The 17,457-nt window shown below is 36.5% G+C and overlaps 1 protein-coding gene across 1 annotated transcript in view; it reads left to right on the top strand.

Annotated features, from left to right (window-relative positions):
* Nucleotides 1-17,457, top strand: part of LOC139687343 (gamma-tubulin complex component 3-like) — a 47,483-nt gene that overhangs the window by 18,173 nt on the left and 11,853 nt on the right. The window contains exons 7-12 of the mRNA XM_071584515.1: nucleotides 4,120-4,314; nucleotides 6,837-7,070; nucleotides 9,712-9,848; nucleotides 10,899-11,050; nucleotides 11,180-11,372; nucleotides 15,766-15,970. Coding sequence (XP_071440616.1) covers nucleotides 4,120-4,314; nucleotides 6,837-7,070; nucleotides 9,712-9,848; nucleotides 10,899-11,050; nucleotides 11,180-11,372; nucleotides 15,766-15,970 — 1,116 coding nt within the window. The remainder of the gene's footprint in view (nucleotides 1-4,119; nucleotides 4,315-6,836; nucleotides 7,071-9,711; nucleotides 9,849-10,898; nucleotides 11,051-11,179; nucleotides 11,373-15,765; nucleotides 15,971-17,457) is intronic.

The raw sequence follows: 17,457 nt of genomic DNA, 5'->3' as shown, positions 1-17,457 counted from the left end.
TCAATTAGAAGTATGGTATCACATAACGATGACCAATTTTCTCAATTTTCACAAATTCTCTGAAAACGTTCACTATTGATGGCTGCCAAACAAATACTTAACAACCTGGCATCTTCAAACTTGAAACATAAGCTTTCTAAATTGCGGACTTTCTATTACAGTGATATTTTTGAAACAACTACCGCCATCTCTAGGTCAGGCTGGATACTTATGGGACCACTCTCGTTTGTGGGAAGCATTGCAATAAATGATGTGTTTATGTGAAAGATGTAGTTTTTGAAAAAGCCGAGGAAAGAATTTAAATCTTATGGTTTATGAAATATCCAAGGAGGTTTGCTGTTAAAATGTCATCATTCAGTTGTGAAGTAAGCCAAAAGTAGTACAGAGAACATTATAAAGTGTTGCAAATTTCTTCCAATGTGAAATGTTCAATGAGGACCTTCATACTGTATTTGAGACTATGATGCATCCATTTTGTTAAGATTCTGAAGGATTATGTGGTGAGGTAATAGTTTGGTTGTTTTATTTTTCAAAAAACATTGTGTTAATATACTGACATATCCTCGCCCATTTATTAACGACTGAGATAACCCACTAATACATTTACCTAGTCCCTTCAATAATTCCTTGGGAATGTGCTTCCACAATATTATTATTACTGTGCAATATTATAAGTGATTTGTTTCACACCACACGTATTTGATAAGTTAATTTATTGTGCTTAGTGATGGAAGTGTTAATGGTACAAAATGCTAAATATTTGACAATGCTTGACTTAAACTGTAGAAAATTTTATCATGAACATTTGATAATATAGATTTACCATTAGGAACCAGATACTGTATTGTTGCACCAATATATAATTATTGCTCTAATAGATAATCTATGCATCAAATATGAAGTATTTCATGGAATATCATAGTTTAGAAGTTTTATTAATTTCCATGCTGAATGTGAATTAAATGTAGCATTACTTTCCAATTTCCTCATTGTCATCTTGGAGTGACATGCATGGAAAAGCTAACTTCAAATAAACGTTAATTAAAGCGTATAAGTAGACTGATTAGTATTAGCTGGTATCAATCATGGTTTCCAGTGATTTGTATTGGAAGTCCATTCTAGGTGGAATGATAGCTTCTCTTTTGCACACATTTTAAATTTATTCTGCTGCACATTTTGGACTTACTAATCCCTCAGCAGGTATGGTGAAAGACTATATCCATTGTGTTAAGCAGGTGAATGTGGGGAGGTGAGGTTGTGGGAAAGGGTGAGAAGGGATGAAGCGAGTCATTTAACCCTGTCTCCAGTCATCATGTGTGCTGTGATGGGCTAGGATTTTGGGTGGCTTTGGAAGGAAGATTGATGCTGTGGGAAAGGTTATGCCATGGAAAGGGAATATTGGGTGGAGAAGAATGGTTAACAAATGCTAGTTAAGTTAGCAATCCATTTCTGTCATGTTGCACTGTTTCAAAGTTTTCCAGTGTCGATTCTTAAGTCTTTATCTTTCATCAGTAGAATCACTTGTAAATACTTGCATTGGTGAGTAATTTCTAGTTGATTTTTCAACAATGGGGAGGAAATGTTTAATTTTTATAGGAAAGTTATGTGCCCTAGATCTAGATTAAAACTTCTCTCGTTATACACTTATCACAGCTGTCACAATTGGTTTTATATTTGCTACTCAGCTCCTCAGCTAATATTAATGTGGCCCTGTGCTTCAACATCTTATGCTACCTGGAGACAAAGGCTCATATAGCAGGAATAGATGCCCATTGATTCTCCTAAAAATACTCTTTTTCTTTCCTGTTTGTTAATTTTTCATCACCTGTGGACGTTCTGGCCTATTCCTTCTTAAGGTCTGAAAAACAATGTATAGTGTAGTATCTAACATTTAAACAAAATGTGATTTAAAATATTGTATCCACTGCTACAATATTGTATGACCTGCTCAAGGAAAGGGATAGTATCATTTCTTATTGGAGGGAAAATATCATTTTACATCAAATTTTGAGTTCAACGACAAAAATAGGAGATAATTTTTATGTTTACATTCACTATCAGTTTTACATATATTTTCTTTTCATAATTCACCTTTGGCAGAACCAAATTGTAGTGTATATCTTTAAATTCCCAGTGTAATATATACAGTTCACCATAGAATCCCACGAGTTTTATCTTTGCAACATTACAAATAGTAATGAAATAGCTTATTCATTGTTGTTCAGTGTTAAAATAAATATTCATGAAGAATTCAAATCTCCACTCTTCAGGTAGTTGTACATATGAACTTCACATCAGCATTTCCAGTCCGGTCATCAGTCAGTCAGGTCTCAACCTTATATCTTTGTAATTTTACTGCTTATACGAGGAGGGGACCCAAAAGTTACAGGAATGAATTGGGCTGCGGTGGGGAGCGAGAGAGGGGGGAAGCCTTTGTTTAGCCGGTCGGCCAGGCTCACACCTCCTGTATCAGTATGCACAGTGCCGTCCGCTGTGACTGGATCGGTCTGCCCCTGAGAGCTGTTTCATTGAAACAACTTTTTTCATTTCGGCAAGAAACGTGATGGTGGGTTATCAAGAGCAACGCGCTGCAGTGAAATTTGGTTTCCTGTTGGGGAAATCCGCCACAAACTCTTTGGTTATGCTCAAGACTGCTGATGGGGAAGCTGCCCCAAGCAAAACCAGAGTCTATGAGTGGTTAACATGTTTTGAGAATGGTGAACTGTCAATTATAGACCAACCCTGTTCAGGCCGCCCTTCGACATCAAGAACTGACGAAAACATCAACAAAATCAATGCCCCCATTCCTGAAGACCTTCGCAGAACAATTGATCAACACTGTGAGATGTCTGGAGTGTCATGGAGTTCAATTCAGAGGATTCTATCTGAAGATTTGCATATGAAAAGGGTTGCAGCTAAATTTGTCCTTTGCCATCTCATTAACGAGCAAAGGGAGCATTGAGTTCAGGCATGCTTTGAACTTTAAAGTTAGCTTGAAAAGGACCCTGATTGTTTTTCCAAGGTGATTACTGGTGATGAATCGTGGTGCTATGGATAAGATCCTGAAACGAAGCAGCAATCAAGCCAATGGAAGACAGCTGGCTCTCCTCGTCCAAAAAAAAGTTTGCCAAGTGAAATCAAAAATCAAGACAATGCTCATTTGTATCTTTGATTGCAGAGGTATTGTGCCCTTGGAGTTCCTTCCCCCCGGTCAAACTGTCAACCAGAAGTTTTACCTGGAGGTCTTGAAGAGATTGAGGGAGAGTGTCCCGGAAGAAAAGAGCAGATCTCTGGCACACAGGCGACTGGTTCCTCCATCATGACGACGCACTGGCTCATACCGCCCTCTCTCTGATGCAGTTTTTGACAAAAACGGCATGACATCGATTGTCCGCCCCCCCTACTCACCGGATTTAGCTCCCTGTGACTTCATTTTGTTCCCCAGACTCAAAAAGGACATGAAAGGAAAGCATTTTGACACTGGAGGAGGTAAAACAAAAATCACTACTAGAAGGCCTAAAGGACATCTTATAAATGATTTTCAGAAATGTTTTGAACATTGGAAGCATCGTTTGGATAAGTGAATTGTGGTCAATGGGGAATACTTTGAAGGTGAGCAAAATTTAATGTAAATATATTGAGAACTAAAGAATCTATAACAACATTCCTGTTATTTTTGGGTCCCCTCTCTTACCTGCTGGTAGGAATTGGTTCTTTAAAAATACCAAATGTTAGCTGTTTTTTCATGGGTAAAGTTGGTGGTAGGAAATGTCATCTTTATATTGGTGATAGATTTGATTCAGTATAAATGACTGAACAAAAATACATTGTAAATCTTGTTACTTTCCATTTTTTGATTCACTGTTTGCTAAAATTCAATTTTTTTTCCAAGTTAAAAAAAACTCAAGTTATGCGTATAACTTGTAAATAAAATCAATCAATCACGGTTGGTAAATATGTGCTACAGCTATCACTGTGAGAAAAATATGGTTTTCTGCTCATGATGTTATGTATATTTCCTTCTCTCATTCTGTAATGTTAAATTCTTGCTCTTATGGCAGAGGGAATATTCCTATCGAATAATGTTGATAAGTTATTTTGAAAACTTTCAAACTTCAGGTTGGATTAAGTAAGCCTGAGCAAAATGCTGTTCTTCGGGCTGCAGAACTTGGTTGGCTGCATAACTTTGTGAAACAACATTGTGATGATCGCAACATGTGCAAAACTGCTGGTCTTGTTTCGCAAAGCTTAGTTGCTGCCCTTCGCCAGGAGCTAACCGAGTATTATCGCTTGGTTGCAATTTTGGAGGCTCAGGTTTGTTTATGAAATAAATATTTCGATAAAAATACATACATTGCCATTTAGTTAACATTATGAATGAAATAAATTTCATGTTGAAACAATGTCATCTAGCCTGGATCCCTTAATTTCTGCCCATTCCATTTACGTTTCTTTGAAGACTATAAGTTCTATGTTTAGAAGTTTCCTTGATAGTGGAAGGGACCATGTGATTTGGATGGAAATCAAAGGATCCAGGTTGGAAACACAGTTCTGGGAATTGAATTTTGCTGTGAAATTTGTCATGACATGTCCAAAGTTCATGTGGAGTATTATGTACTCATATGTTCTAAATGCCCTCAGCATCAGTAATCTATTTATTGCACACCCTCAGTTTTCTATCATTATAGTCATAGCATGGATTTATCAGTGATTTCTGGAGTGTTGAATGAATGATTTTTCTCATTAGGCCATCCAGAACATTCTGTGCCATTCTCATGTGGCCACTGGAGCACTTTTGAAGCCACCAATAAATTGTGCCAATCAAGGGCAAAGGTTCACTATAATGTTCATCAAGTTTCTCATTAGTCTTCTGAGTTGAATTGCCTTCCATGAAATATTTAATCAACTCAGGAAAGTCTCTTTCATCCATTGCTCGGATATCGCTTGTTTTTCTCAACTGACAAAAACAGTGAAATGCTTGATCTGACGGAAACTAGTTGTGTGTTTCATCAAGAGATGCTACTAACTGAAAATTACTACCATATGCAAAAGTGGTCTCTTGAATTTTCATGGACTATTCAACCTAACCTCACATTTGCTCTTGCTCTCTGGTTCTGAATTTAATGAACAGGAAATGGGCTGACAAATTAAAACAATATTTATTGAGTTATTGTGAGAATTCCATTTATAGAAATTAAATTGCTTTCTAATACAAGTACCTGGGACTAGTGAAAATCCAAAATCCTTCATTTTCTTCGTAATGAACCATGAAAAAATATAAATTTCTACTATTGAACCGTTAATTAACTCTGTTAATTTAATTCATCATTAGGAGCAGGCTACCTCAACTAAAGTCTGGTGGAATTCAAGTGCCATTGGCCACATCATGCTGCTAAATCAAATAGCATTAGCATTGATATTGTTTAATATTTTAGCTATGCCAAAAATTTGTGCATGTAATTGTGATTTAACTTTGAACAATAACTTATAAGTATGATGCACAACAGAGATGACTGTGCCTTGCTTCATCATTACTGGTGATTACAAAAGAAAAACAAAAATTGTCCAGTTTTATTGCGTTTAAGTTGTACTTTTTGTAAAAACTTCATGAATTAATTATCATAGTCTATGGCACTTAATAACTGGTGCAATCTGGCGGCCGTGAGGCGGACTATAGCCCCGCTCACTAGTGGCGCTAGTTGCCTGAGACCTGAAGAGCCATCTGTGCTTGGCAGATCACCGAGCTGTGCATATGGTGCCAGTTATGTAAGTTTCTGTTGTCCTTGTATTTACTGTTTGTTGAAAATGGTAATTGACAAAATCACGGAGCAACCAATCAACATCAAGTATTTTGGTGAAGTGCAGTAAAAGTTATCAAGAAATTACTGAAATGTTGACAGCTGTTTACGGTGATAATACTCTGAAGAAAACATCCATTTTCAAGTGGATTAAGCATTTATAAAGATGGCCGCCAAGACGCCACGGATGCTGCAAGGCCGGGACGACCTCCAACCGCCAGTGTTGACGACAACATTGATCGTGTGTGGTCCTTTGTCCTTACCAATCGTCAAAAAACTGTCCGAATGAAAGCTGATGAACTGAATTTAGGAAAATCAACAGTGCACATTATTTCAACCGAACATGATGGATGGATCCTTCACCATGACAATGCACCTGCACATTCAGTATTGATTGTTTGCCAGTTTCTGGTAAAAAATTCAATCACCATCCTTGATTATCCTCTTTATTCGCCAGATATCGTCCCCTGTTACTTTTTCCTATTCCCAAAATGCAGAAATGTGATAAGGGGACATCTCTAGGAAGATGTGGACACAATAAAGCAAGAAACGACATGAAAACTAAAACAGCCAACACTGCCGAGGACTTCCAAGGGTGCTTCAAACAGTGGAAAAGAGGATAGAATAAGTGGATAGCAACAAATGGAGAGTACTTTGAATGGGACATCAACGTAGACTAAATTTTGCAAAGTAAAGTTTGTATGGCCCCAGTTCGCGTATTTATTATTGTTTATTGGGCAGACCACATACTTAGTACTTAAATGCTGTATCAGCAATTTTTTATTTTCATGACTTCTTAGGACCTAAATGGTGTCATTTTTTTTTTTGCTTCCATGGTAAGACTTAATATGTTCTCACAAAACTCATGATATATTGAATGCCCACTTGCAAAAAAATTTCCATGATTTTAAGTATAGTTTTTTAGTTTTAGTCTGATGACGTGTTTTTCAGGAACAGTAAGGACCAGAATTTATCTTATTATATTCAAGTAGTAGAGCAGATTAATGAATACCTTTGTATCATGTTGCTCTTTTGCAGTTGCAGCAAGAAAATGCCATAAATGCTGTGGGTGAGAAGTGTGATGCTGATGCTCTTACCCTCCGTCGTCTAGCTGTTTGGGCGATAGAACCAGCCGCTCGTTTGCACTGCCTGCTTGCTGTAGCGGAAGCAACAAAAGCTAGCCGTGGGGGAGCGCTTGCTGGTGGTGTCCATGCTTTCCTTCACCATGGTGATCCTCTTGTGAGGGAGACAATGAAACATATCCTTGGAGCTGTGAGTTCCGGAAATATTTTAATTCAGTGAAATAGAACTTAACTGGCCCTGTTGGTCTAGATAATGACAACATAAACATGCGGTATTGCATGAAACAGCGTGATGAACAATACTTAATGATGATTGTAATTTTAGCAAAATTGTATAATGAGAAATTACAATCAGCTTGAGTATTAAGCAATCGAATAATATTAATTTTGTTAGGCATGTTTATATTTAAGTTTTAAATACACTTCCTTTTTATTGGTTAGCCAGATTGTTAAATATTTGGGTTATAATTTGATGGGGACTTATTTTGGTGATAGATGGGGTTACCCCTGGCCAGATGGGGTGAGTGGTAGGAGCCAGACAAGAAGTAGTCCTTGCAGCATCTGTTCCCTAATGAGGTGGATGCATAGACATATGACCTCATTGGAGTAATATTGACTGATGGTGTGACATTAAAAACAGTATTGAGAAAGACAATGGAAAACCAGCTCGGTTATTTATCCCAACAATTGGTGGTAGACAAAAGTTCAGAAAGAAGTCCTGAAAACTCGAGAGAATCAGTTCCTTAGGCCTTGTGTCAGGCTACTTGAAAGGCAAGACTTCTGATGTCATGTTCGTTTAAATGAATATACTTTGTAACATGTTTGTCATTTAAACGAACATGAACCTCCACAAAGTTGAGCCCGAGACCATAGAATTCTTCTGATGTCATCATCGCACGAACTACTTGCAATGTGATATTGATGGCATCAGCAGAGAAGACACTCAGAAGGACCAAAGTAGTTGCAATAGGGACTTGGAATGTTAGATCAATGTTGGGGACAGGAAAAATGGCAAATATAAAGAGAGACTGAGAGTTCCCGGATTCAAATCCCAGCAGCGGCAGATATTTTTCAGTGGTATCCCGATCTCTACTTAAGGTGCTTTGTGGAGAGTACTTTGAGTGAGTATGCCATCTGGATGGGACGTTTAGCTGTTGGACCCCTTAGCGCCTTTTGTTAAGAGTAGGCTAATGCCGACACCGGGTTTCTCTCCACCCGTCATCCTTTCCTGTCCATCCCCAATGGCACAAATGACCTCAGCCGTTGGTCGCCTCCCCTAAAACTACTGCTGTAAAGTGAGAGATGCAGAGAGGAATTATGGGTATTTTATGTCTATGTGAGGTGAGGTGGAAAGACTGCAGGTATTACTGGAGCAATAGTTAAATGGGTAATATTCAGTGTAGGGGAAGGGAACCAGCAAGTAAACAGTATAGGCAGTAGTGTTAAACAAAAAGGTCGGAAAAAGCAGAGTGACATGGAGGACTATTAGAATAGAATACTATTCATAGAAGTTCAAGCTGAACCAACCAACTTGTTTATCATTGAAGTCAACATGCCAACAAGTAATCTTAGGGAGGAAGATGTCGATAAGAGTGCCAATTATCATCCATCCCTTTCAGCATGTGTGTGAAGGCAATGGTATGAGGCATGGGAAGAATTGGAGATAGAAATAAGACAGTGGGAAATTCATAAAGTCAAGTAGGCTTATGGATGATCCAGCTTTTGTTAGCTAGTCAGCCAAGGGGTTACAAACATTGTTCATATTGGGATGAGAATCAATGTAAAGAAAATGTTGGCTATGAGGTTTTCAAACAAGATGAAAGCTAATCAAATATTTAAATGGGAGGCTATAAACTAGGGCTAGTGGAATATTTTACGTATCTTGGAAGTGATTAGGACCAAAATGGTCAAATTAGTGGGGACATAACAAAGAATAATTTTGTCAGTCAAATTAGCTTTTACAAGGAATGAATTGATGACAGGGACATAAAGTAAGGATGTTAAGGAAAAACTCATCAGAACGTTGGTACGGTGGTTAATTTTGTACAGTGCGGAAACATGGTCACTGAAGCAAGGTATGATAGGCGTAGATTGGATGCTTTTGAAATGTGGGTGTGTGAAGGATAGAGAAGGTGAAATGGACAGAAAGGACAACAAATGAGGAAGTGCTAGGCATGGTGAAAGGGAATGAGAGAGGATTATTGGGAGTAATCAAAAAGAGGCAGGAAAAATGAAATCAGAGCGTTTTGATTGGGAATGTGATGTTGATACAACAACTTCTGAGAATTGCCTGATGCCTATGCATTGAAGTGCTCATTGGATATTATATCAAGTGAACAATATATAGTGTGTTCTTAATAATGAAATGCAGTTTTACTGTATCATGACAAGTCAAATTTAATTATTATATGACCATCTGACTAGCTGGTCTACGTGTACATATGTAATAGATTGCAATTGGAAATTATGTTAATAGTAAATAATGCCATACTTCAGCCTGCACGGTGAATTAATTATTTTACTTAATATTGCACCAATAAATACCTGTTATTTTTAATTAGACACATAATTTTGGTTTCGGAGAAAATATTGTGAAGTGTGGTTTTCAATGTAAAAAATGGAAAATGTAGCTATTTAAAAAATTGCTGCATTTTTCAGAATTTCATGTTGTTGGACTCAGTCAGTTATTTGCTAAGTAAGAATGTGTTTTAGTAAAACAAATTCATCTGATTCATTTAGTTGAACAATTTGTTCATGCATACATTGGTGTTCATCAATGCATAGGGTCTAAACAAAATTGAAGTGACTGATCTTTTGAAATATTGTTTTAGGTTTGTAAGCCACTTTATGTCATGCTGAGTCGATGGATTTTGGATGGAGAGATTGATGATCCATATGGGGAATTTTTCATTGCCTCTGATTCTTCTGTAAAAGGTGACAGACTCTGGCATGAAAAGTATAGCATAAGGTAAGCACTCCTATATTTCATTGCTTTCTTTTGAAAGTAATAATGCATATGGTTTTAATTCAGTGTGAAAAATAAATGCTGCACCTATAAAATAGAGCCATATGTAAATTCAGGATCCATAATTTAGGTTTCTGTGTATTTAAAATAAAAAAAATTTAAAAAACTAGAAAAAAACCTGCAGGATATGCATACTAGATCAGCCCCACTCAAGCCTTTTTCCTAATTTTCAATGATTTTACTTTTCATTTCTACTGATATTTTTTATTTTTAGTCTCTAATGGCTTTCTTTTTTTGAAATTTTCTTCGGGGTCAATTGTAAAACTATACACAAAATATTATTAAACTTTGCAGAAAAATCACTAATAATATGGGTGAAAATAATTTTGGATAAATGTGTAATCACTGGTAAGGTAGTAGTGGAACGAGTGGTAGAGACAAACTGCAGTCCCTCTGTCACTTATTTTGCGAATTACTCGCTGTGTGAGGTGCTTGCGAAGTGAGATTCCCCCGCATGGGAAATAATGATTTTATTGATTCATTTCATAATATTTTCCTTCTACGACTGGTCCTATGGAATTGTTCAATATTACAAAGTGGAAGCTCACTGAATTGGAATTATTTTGATTGTCTACTTAATGGTTTTCTCGTCTAAATATTAGAGGAAAATTGCCATTGTATCTTTAAGTATTGTGCAAAGAATTGCCACTTTTTTTTGTTGAAATGTCTCTAATTAGTCAATTTACCTAAAAAATTGTCCCTAAGTCACTTTTCTCCAAAAAATCTCTCTGTAGATCAATTTTTTCAGCTTCATGAATTTTGAATTGATGACATGACATGAACTTGAATTGTGCTGTAATTTGTATTTTAAAGGTTATTACCATATTTAGTGTATGCAGCCATATTTATTTAAGCAGTGTACAAAAATGTAGGACTAAATGTGCCTCTTCATGTACAGTATTTTCCTATGTTATTTAATGATAACCATAATATGTTTTACATAATGGTAATAGATTTGAAGGATTTTGAGTTAAAAATTGTTTTTTTTTATAGGGAAACAATGTTGCCAACCTTTATAAGCATGTCGCAGGCCAAGAAAATATTATCTACTGGAAAAAGTATTAACTTCTTGCGAGAAGTATGTGAAGATCACACTCCATTAAGAGGACGTGAAGCATTGAAGCAAGCTTTGGAGAAAACCAGTGGTTAGTATTTTTTGTAAATCTTTCTTCAACGCCTGGTTTACTGTCCAGGCATTTTCTTCCTTCTGCAGTTTTGTATCTTCACAAAATAAGCGGGCAATCAAAATGGATACCTTTCCTGCTCTTTTTCAGTGGAGGCATTATTTATGGAAGATCGAGATGGTGGCCTTCAAGCAATGATGGATACTGCGTATAGGGAAACGTCGTTGAGGGTGTTGACTGTGATGAAAGAACAATATTGCTTCCAAGATCATCTTTTGGCTCTTCGACAGTTCTTACTTCTTGGTCAAGGAGATTTTATTCGTTACTTAATGGAGCTTCTAGAGTAAGTTAAATAGTTTAAAATCATAATTAAACTATTGTTCATCTGCAAGATTTTTCATGTACCATGTGCACTCAGTTCGCTTGCATTTAAGTGTGTGTTTAGTGCACCATACGGTAGAGACAATTGAAGCCAGAGGACCCACTCTTGGCTATAATGACAATGAGTCCTGGCGACAACGGGGCTCAGTTCAATCAACTGTGTGCTGTGCTCTGAGGCGGCAGAGGTAAATCTTTCCCAGTGGCCAAATCATGAAATTCTTGCTGAGTGAAAACAATAGCAGCAATAGAGAAGAGGACCGATCTAGTTAGAATAAAGTTCTGTGATATTAGGGCGATATTGATGCAAGAAAAATAAGAAAATATAAAGTAAGAGATGGAGGAAATTTAGATATATTAGGTCTATGCAAGGTGAGATGGAAAGATTGCAGGTATTACTGGAGTGATATATAGCTGAGTGATATATAGAAGAGGGAAAAATAGTCAGCAAGTGGTGGCAATAATATGGAACAAAAATGTAGGTAGAAGCATAGCAAACATGCAAACAACTGATAGAATATTATTAGTAGAAGTAAAAGCTGAACCAATGAAAAGCTGAGTCAATGTCCCAGTCTACATAGCACCAAGCAACCACGGGGAGTTTTTGAGTTCTGCCGGAGATGGGGTTAATGAACCACAAAGGGCATACATAGGTATACATGGAAAATGCCAGGTGGCTCAGAAAGGTATCAGTTGAATTATATTATGGTTAGTCACAGATTTGGGAACAGCGTCATCAATTTTCCCAGCTTCCTGGGAGCAGATGTGGACTCTGATCAAAATTTAGTAGTTATAAGTGCAGTTTGAGACTCAAAAAGATAAGGGAGGAGCTGCAGGTTACAAAATAGAATGTAGAAGCTTCAACTGGATTGACGGGTTATTATTATTATTATTACTTTTTATTTGCCCAGAGATCACAATACAAAAATACCAGGTGGGTGAAGTATGTACATGATATAAGGCACGTCAATGAGGAGCAAAGACACAGGCTCAGTTAAGATACATAAAAGAATAGATGCTCATAGTTACATAAGTGTTTGGTACAAACCCATGAACATCGGCTGTAACATGCACATACAATATCAAATTCAGAAAAATCATTGATCACAAACATGAATCAGACCATTACCATTGCTAGAAACTAAAAGTATGAACTTACTGGTCGGGAATATTGTTGAGATATTCATCAACCGAGTAAAACATATTGCGTTGTAGATATCTTTTTAGTTTATGCCTGAATACGGCAGTTCCCTGTGTATCCTTGATACTTTTGGGTAGTTTGTTAAATAATCTGATGCCCATTTCATTGGGTCCTAATTTCAATGCTTTAGTTCTTATATTCCCATAATGGAAGTCATTCCTGCCTCTGGTGTAATGATGATGATAGGCAGAGTTAAGAGAATAGTTGCCGATGTTATTTTTTATATATAGAATTAAAAACATAATGTAGATGCATGGGAGTGGTAGCAAATTTAATTCATGGAAAATAGGCCTTGATGGAGCATTGTAAGGTTTCCTGGCGATGATTCTAATAGCTTTCTTTTGCATTTTAAAGATGGTTTGAGAAATAGCAGCTGATCCCCATAATATTATACTGTAGGTTATATTTGAGTAAATTTCCCCATAGTACAAATTGAGTAGTACAGTTTTACTTGTAGTTTCATACAGGTGTCTTAATAAGTAGCAAGTTGAACTGAGCTTGTGTTGGAGGGCTTTTACATGAGTATCCCAAGAAATATTTGCACATAGAGAAATACCTAGAAATTTGCATTCTGTCACACGCTCAATTGATAGGTCATTGATTTTTACCAGCAGATCATCTGATATGTTCTTATTGTGTGTAAAGTTTACTATTTTACTTTTATTTACATTTAAGTCTAGAAGGTTGTCTGTACACCACTTGTTTATAGCAAGTGTGACAGACTTAGCTTTTTCCACAAGGCTGGGATATGTTTGTGTTGATATTATTATATTAGTGTCGTCAGCGTACAACAGGGTATCAGTAGGCTTTAGAGAAAATCATGAGTAAGTAGAGGGAGCTGGGCACTATGAAAGAAAATGAGAATACATAGAAAAAGGATATCGAAATGCAAAAATGGAACAATATGAACTGGTAACAGGAAAAGGACAAGGTAACTATGGAATAAGGACATAATGATTAGAAAGAAAGACGAGAGAAGAAAAGAAAAAAGGATGAAAACACGGAGGTAGAGGGAAGTGTAAAGGGTTGAATAACGGAGGCAGTGAACTTGTAGGGTGAAAGAGACAAGGTGGAAATGTCAAGTTTATGGAGAGAGTACAAGAAGGAGAGGAATGAGTGTGTGCTGTACAGAAAGGTGAAAGAATTGTAAGTAAGTGAGAAAGGGAAAGCCTTGACTACTATTAAAGATATGTTTGGAAAATTATTAATTGAATAAGGAAAGATTGAAGAGAGATGGAAGGAATATGTGGAGGAACTAAATGATCTACATCTACATCAATACCCTGCAAGCCACCAAAAAGGTGTGTGGCAGGGGGTACAGCACCAGGAGGAAAGGGTAAGGGATGAGGGGGTTAGGGTTTTTCAAATGGATGGGGAAAGGTGAGGGGAACCTGCAAAATAAATATATAAATATGATCATATAACCCTGCGCAGTCGCTACCTTGTAGGTTAATAATTATTATGTCGAGCCGGCTCCTGGGGGATTTCGATTACAAGAATTCTGGTCTCTTATTGTTCTTGGAAAAATGACCATTTAAATCTGTCTGTCCTGCAGTCAATCTCTCTAATCTTATATTCGTGATCCCTCCGCCCGTAATACGTTGGGGTTCGTATTATGTTCTTGATGTCATCGGAAAAGGACCCATCTTTAAATGTTTTTAATAAGTTTAATCTATATTGTAAACGCCGCTGTGTAAGGGAATCCCAGCCTAAATTTTCTAGCAAAGTAGTTACGCTACTGCGTTGGTCATAACAATTTTTGACAAATCTAGCCCCCCTCCACTGAACTCGTTCCAATTCCGAAATCAAATTTATCTCTTGAGGATCCCATATACTGGCAGCATACTCTAGGTGGGGCCTGACTACGGCAAGAAAACATCGTTCCTTCACTTTTTCGTCACATTTACCCAGCACTCTTTTTACAAATCCCAATTTTTTATTAGCACGACCGCATATTTCCCGTATGTGCTTTCCCCAGGACAGATCGTGAGTAATTGTTACACCCAAGTATTTAAAGGAATCTACCCTCGCGATTTCTGTTTGTTTCACTATGTAACTAAATGGGGGGGTGTTACTCTTTTCCCAGAAATGTATTACAACGAATTTTTTCAAATTGATAGAGACATTTGGCCAGCATACTTAAACATAGAAAGGAATGTGATGTAGTTGAGGATAGCTTAGGTCCAAGCATACTTATTGAAGGATGGAAAGGACATTAAGGGAATTGAAATCAAAAATGGCGGTAAGGATTGAAAGCATCCCATTTGAATTCCTTTAGAGGGTTTAGAAGAATGTGGAAGGAGTTTTTATAGATTAATTTATTTAAAAAGTGAAGAGAATTTTCACCCAAATGCCATTAAATGTGGAGACATAAACCCTAGAACTCATTTAGATAATTTTCAGTCATTTCCTGATGCCATCCACTCAGTTACAGTGAATCTTTGGTGGTCTGCTATTACCTTAAAATACTTAAACAAACTCACATTTAACTCATTGGACGTTAAGGCTGTACCAGCATAGTGGTAGATAAAACTGTCTCTTAATATGTAGCTTGTATCAGACAATAAACCGTTAACTGGTTCCACTTATAAGCTTGGCTAGTAGGTACGGTCCTGTAGTGTTATATCATAGTTATCCAGTTATTTGTTCAAATATACCATTGACTTTTGTGTTGTTAAATTTTCAATGAAACAGGTAAGCATGCTCCAGTTTCTTAAATACCTTCTTTCCAGGAATTGTTTTGCTTAAAGTCTTCAACAGTACTCATCACAAACAGCAATCACTGATGGTGACTTCCATTGAGGAATGTGGTCAATACACATCTGTCAATTTTGTTGTGTAGCACATTGTTTAGAGGTTTATTTTTTCTGTTGTTTTTTAATATCAAGCATATCATAACTTTCATATAATTACATGTAATAATTCTCCTATATGCAAATGGTCATGTCTCCACAACTTAAGTTGTGCATATGTAGTATTGGATATGTATGCTCCTTTGATTTTTTACTTTATTTCCAAGCAGATTGCTGAATTTTGAAAGGCCATTTTGGAAAAAATAGTTGCATTTACATTAAAATTTTTAATGTAACTATTAATTCACAGTTGTCTTTCAAAGTCATTGTACATGTTTAATTCAAATTCATATTAATTATTATAGGCCGGAGTTGGGGAAACCAGCCTCAAATATATATCATCACAATATTTCTGGCATTCTGGAATCAGCCATACGTGCTACCAATGTCAAGCATCAATCTTCAGATGTATTAAATAGATTGGATGTTCACCAGTTAGAAGTAGCACCAGGAGATATTGGATGGGATGTTTTCAGTTTAGATTATCATGTGGATGGACCAATAGGAGCTGTAAGTACTCTAAACACTTCCTCTTAATTAAATTTATGACCTCTTTATGTGTTTAATTGTTGTTTTTTGAGGGAAATGAAATAGTGATGGTTTGGTTTCACTAGATTTTGTTCCAGTGCCAGTTTGGTGTGTAGTTTCAGTTCTGATGGTTTTAGTAAATACGTAGATAGTTATTAAACTATCAGCAATTACAATAATAAACAGAAGTTCAATCATCTTCAAAGATTTACTAGTATTATTAGAATTATACATATGATGATCGCGAGAACCTGTGGAAATGGAACTGAAGAACCAAACTGGCCGAATGACTTCATAATTGTCAAATATTTGATCTGCGACTGATTTTTTTACTGATATTAGAGTAGAGTATTGTGATGGTTTATGTGCTTAGTGATACAATTCACTCTGGTAGGCATTGTTTGGTGGATTCAAGGCAACATCACAAAATTCAAATAAACTTGGTTACAATACACTGGTCACTTTAGTAATAAAAAATGGTGCAACTAGTTTGCCCATAAAAATGTTTTCAGATAATTGAGTTGAACCTGATGATACCTTAACTGGCGAAAGTAGTGGCTTTCTTTCTTGTTTAAACAACCTGTGTCCTAAAAAAAATGTAATTTGATTTTGTGAGAGTGTTTTGTGGTGTAGTATTTTGGTCACCCCTAAGATAACGATTCAGATATTTCCCCTGCTGTGTTCTCCTGTGATTGATCTCTGAAGTGAGATCATTTAAGCCAGTAAAAATTATTACTATTGATTTTGCTATGATATTAATAGAACAATGTAATCTATGCCATTGGGGCACCTGAGGAAGGAGGAATGATAATTGGAGTATCTCAATTGTCATTCCTGTGGCCAAATTGGATGGACACTGAGAGAAAATGAGAAGAGTAGTGAATACAGATGAGATAAGTACTAGAATTGGGAGATGAGAGCAGGCCCCCCTATTCAGGCTTATATATGTTGACAGATAGTCACGGGGAGGAAGATATAGGTTGTGTAAACAATCAGAAGAAATACTTGGAAATATGCCAGGAGGAGTGCACCTAATAGTAATGGGGAAATGAAAAACTGTGGTAATGAAGGGAGGAATCAGGGAAAGGTAATAGAATATGGTTTAGGAATTAGAAATGATTGCAGAGAAAAAGCAGAGGATTCTGCAGAAGAAGGAATTAAATATAACTAACAGTAGATTCAAATATCCACCCAGGCATTGGTGCACATAGAATGCCAGGAGAAATGGGTAGAAACTATTTAGAATATAACATGGCATGGCTTAGATTTAGAAATTAATAAGACCAAGGAAATTTGTTGGAAAGGTAAGATGTGAAGATATGATGAAATTTCTGATAACAAGGAAAAGTGGATGAACTAATTAAGAAGGTGAGAGAATTGTAAGGATATAGCAAAGGGAAAACTATTTCTACTACAAAGGTCAATTTGGTGATAAAACAAGTTATTTTTGAATTTTATTATTAATTACA

The sequence above is a fragment of the Hetaerina americana genome, unplaced genomic scaffold (genome assembly GCF_022747635.1).
Source record: "Hetaerina americana unplaced genomic scaffold, ioHetAmer1.1.p SCAF_19, whole genome shotgun sequence".
In the NCBI taxonomy this organism is placed as follows: Eukaryota; Metazoa; Arthropoda; class Insecta; order Odonata; family Calopterygidae; genus Hetaerina; species Hetaerina americana.
Note: the sequence above shows the minus strand (reverse complement) of the source record. Positions and strands in the feature narration are given on the sequence as shown.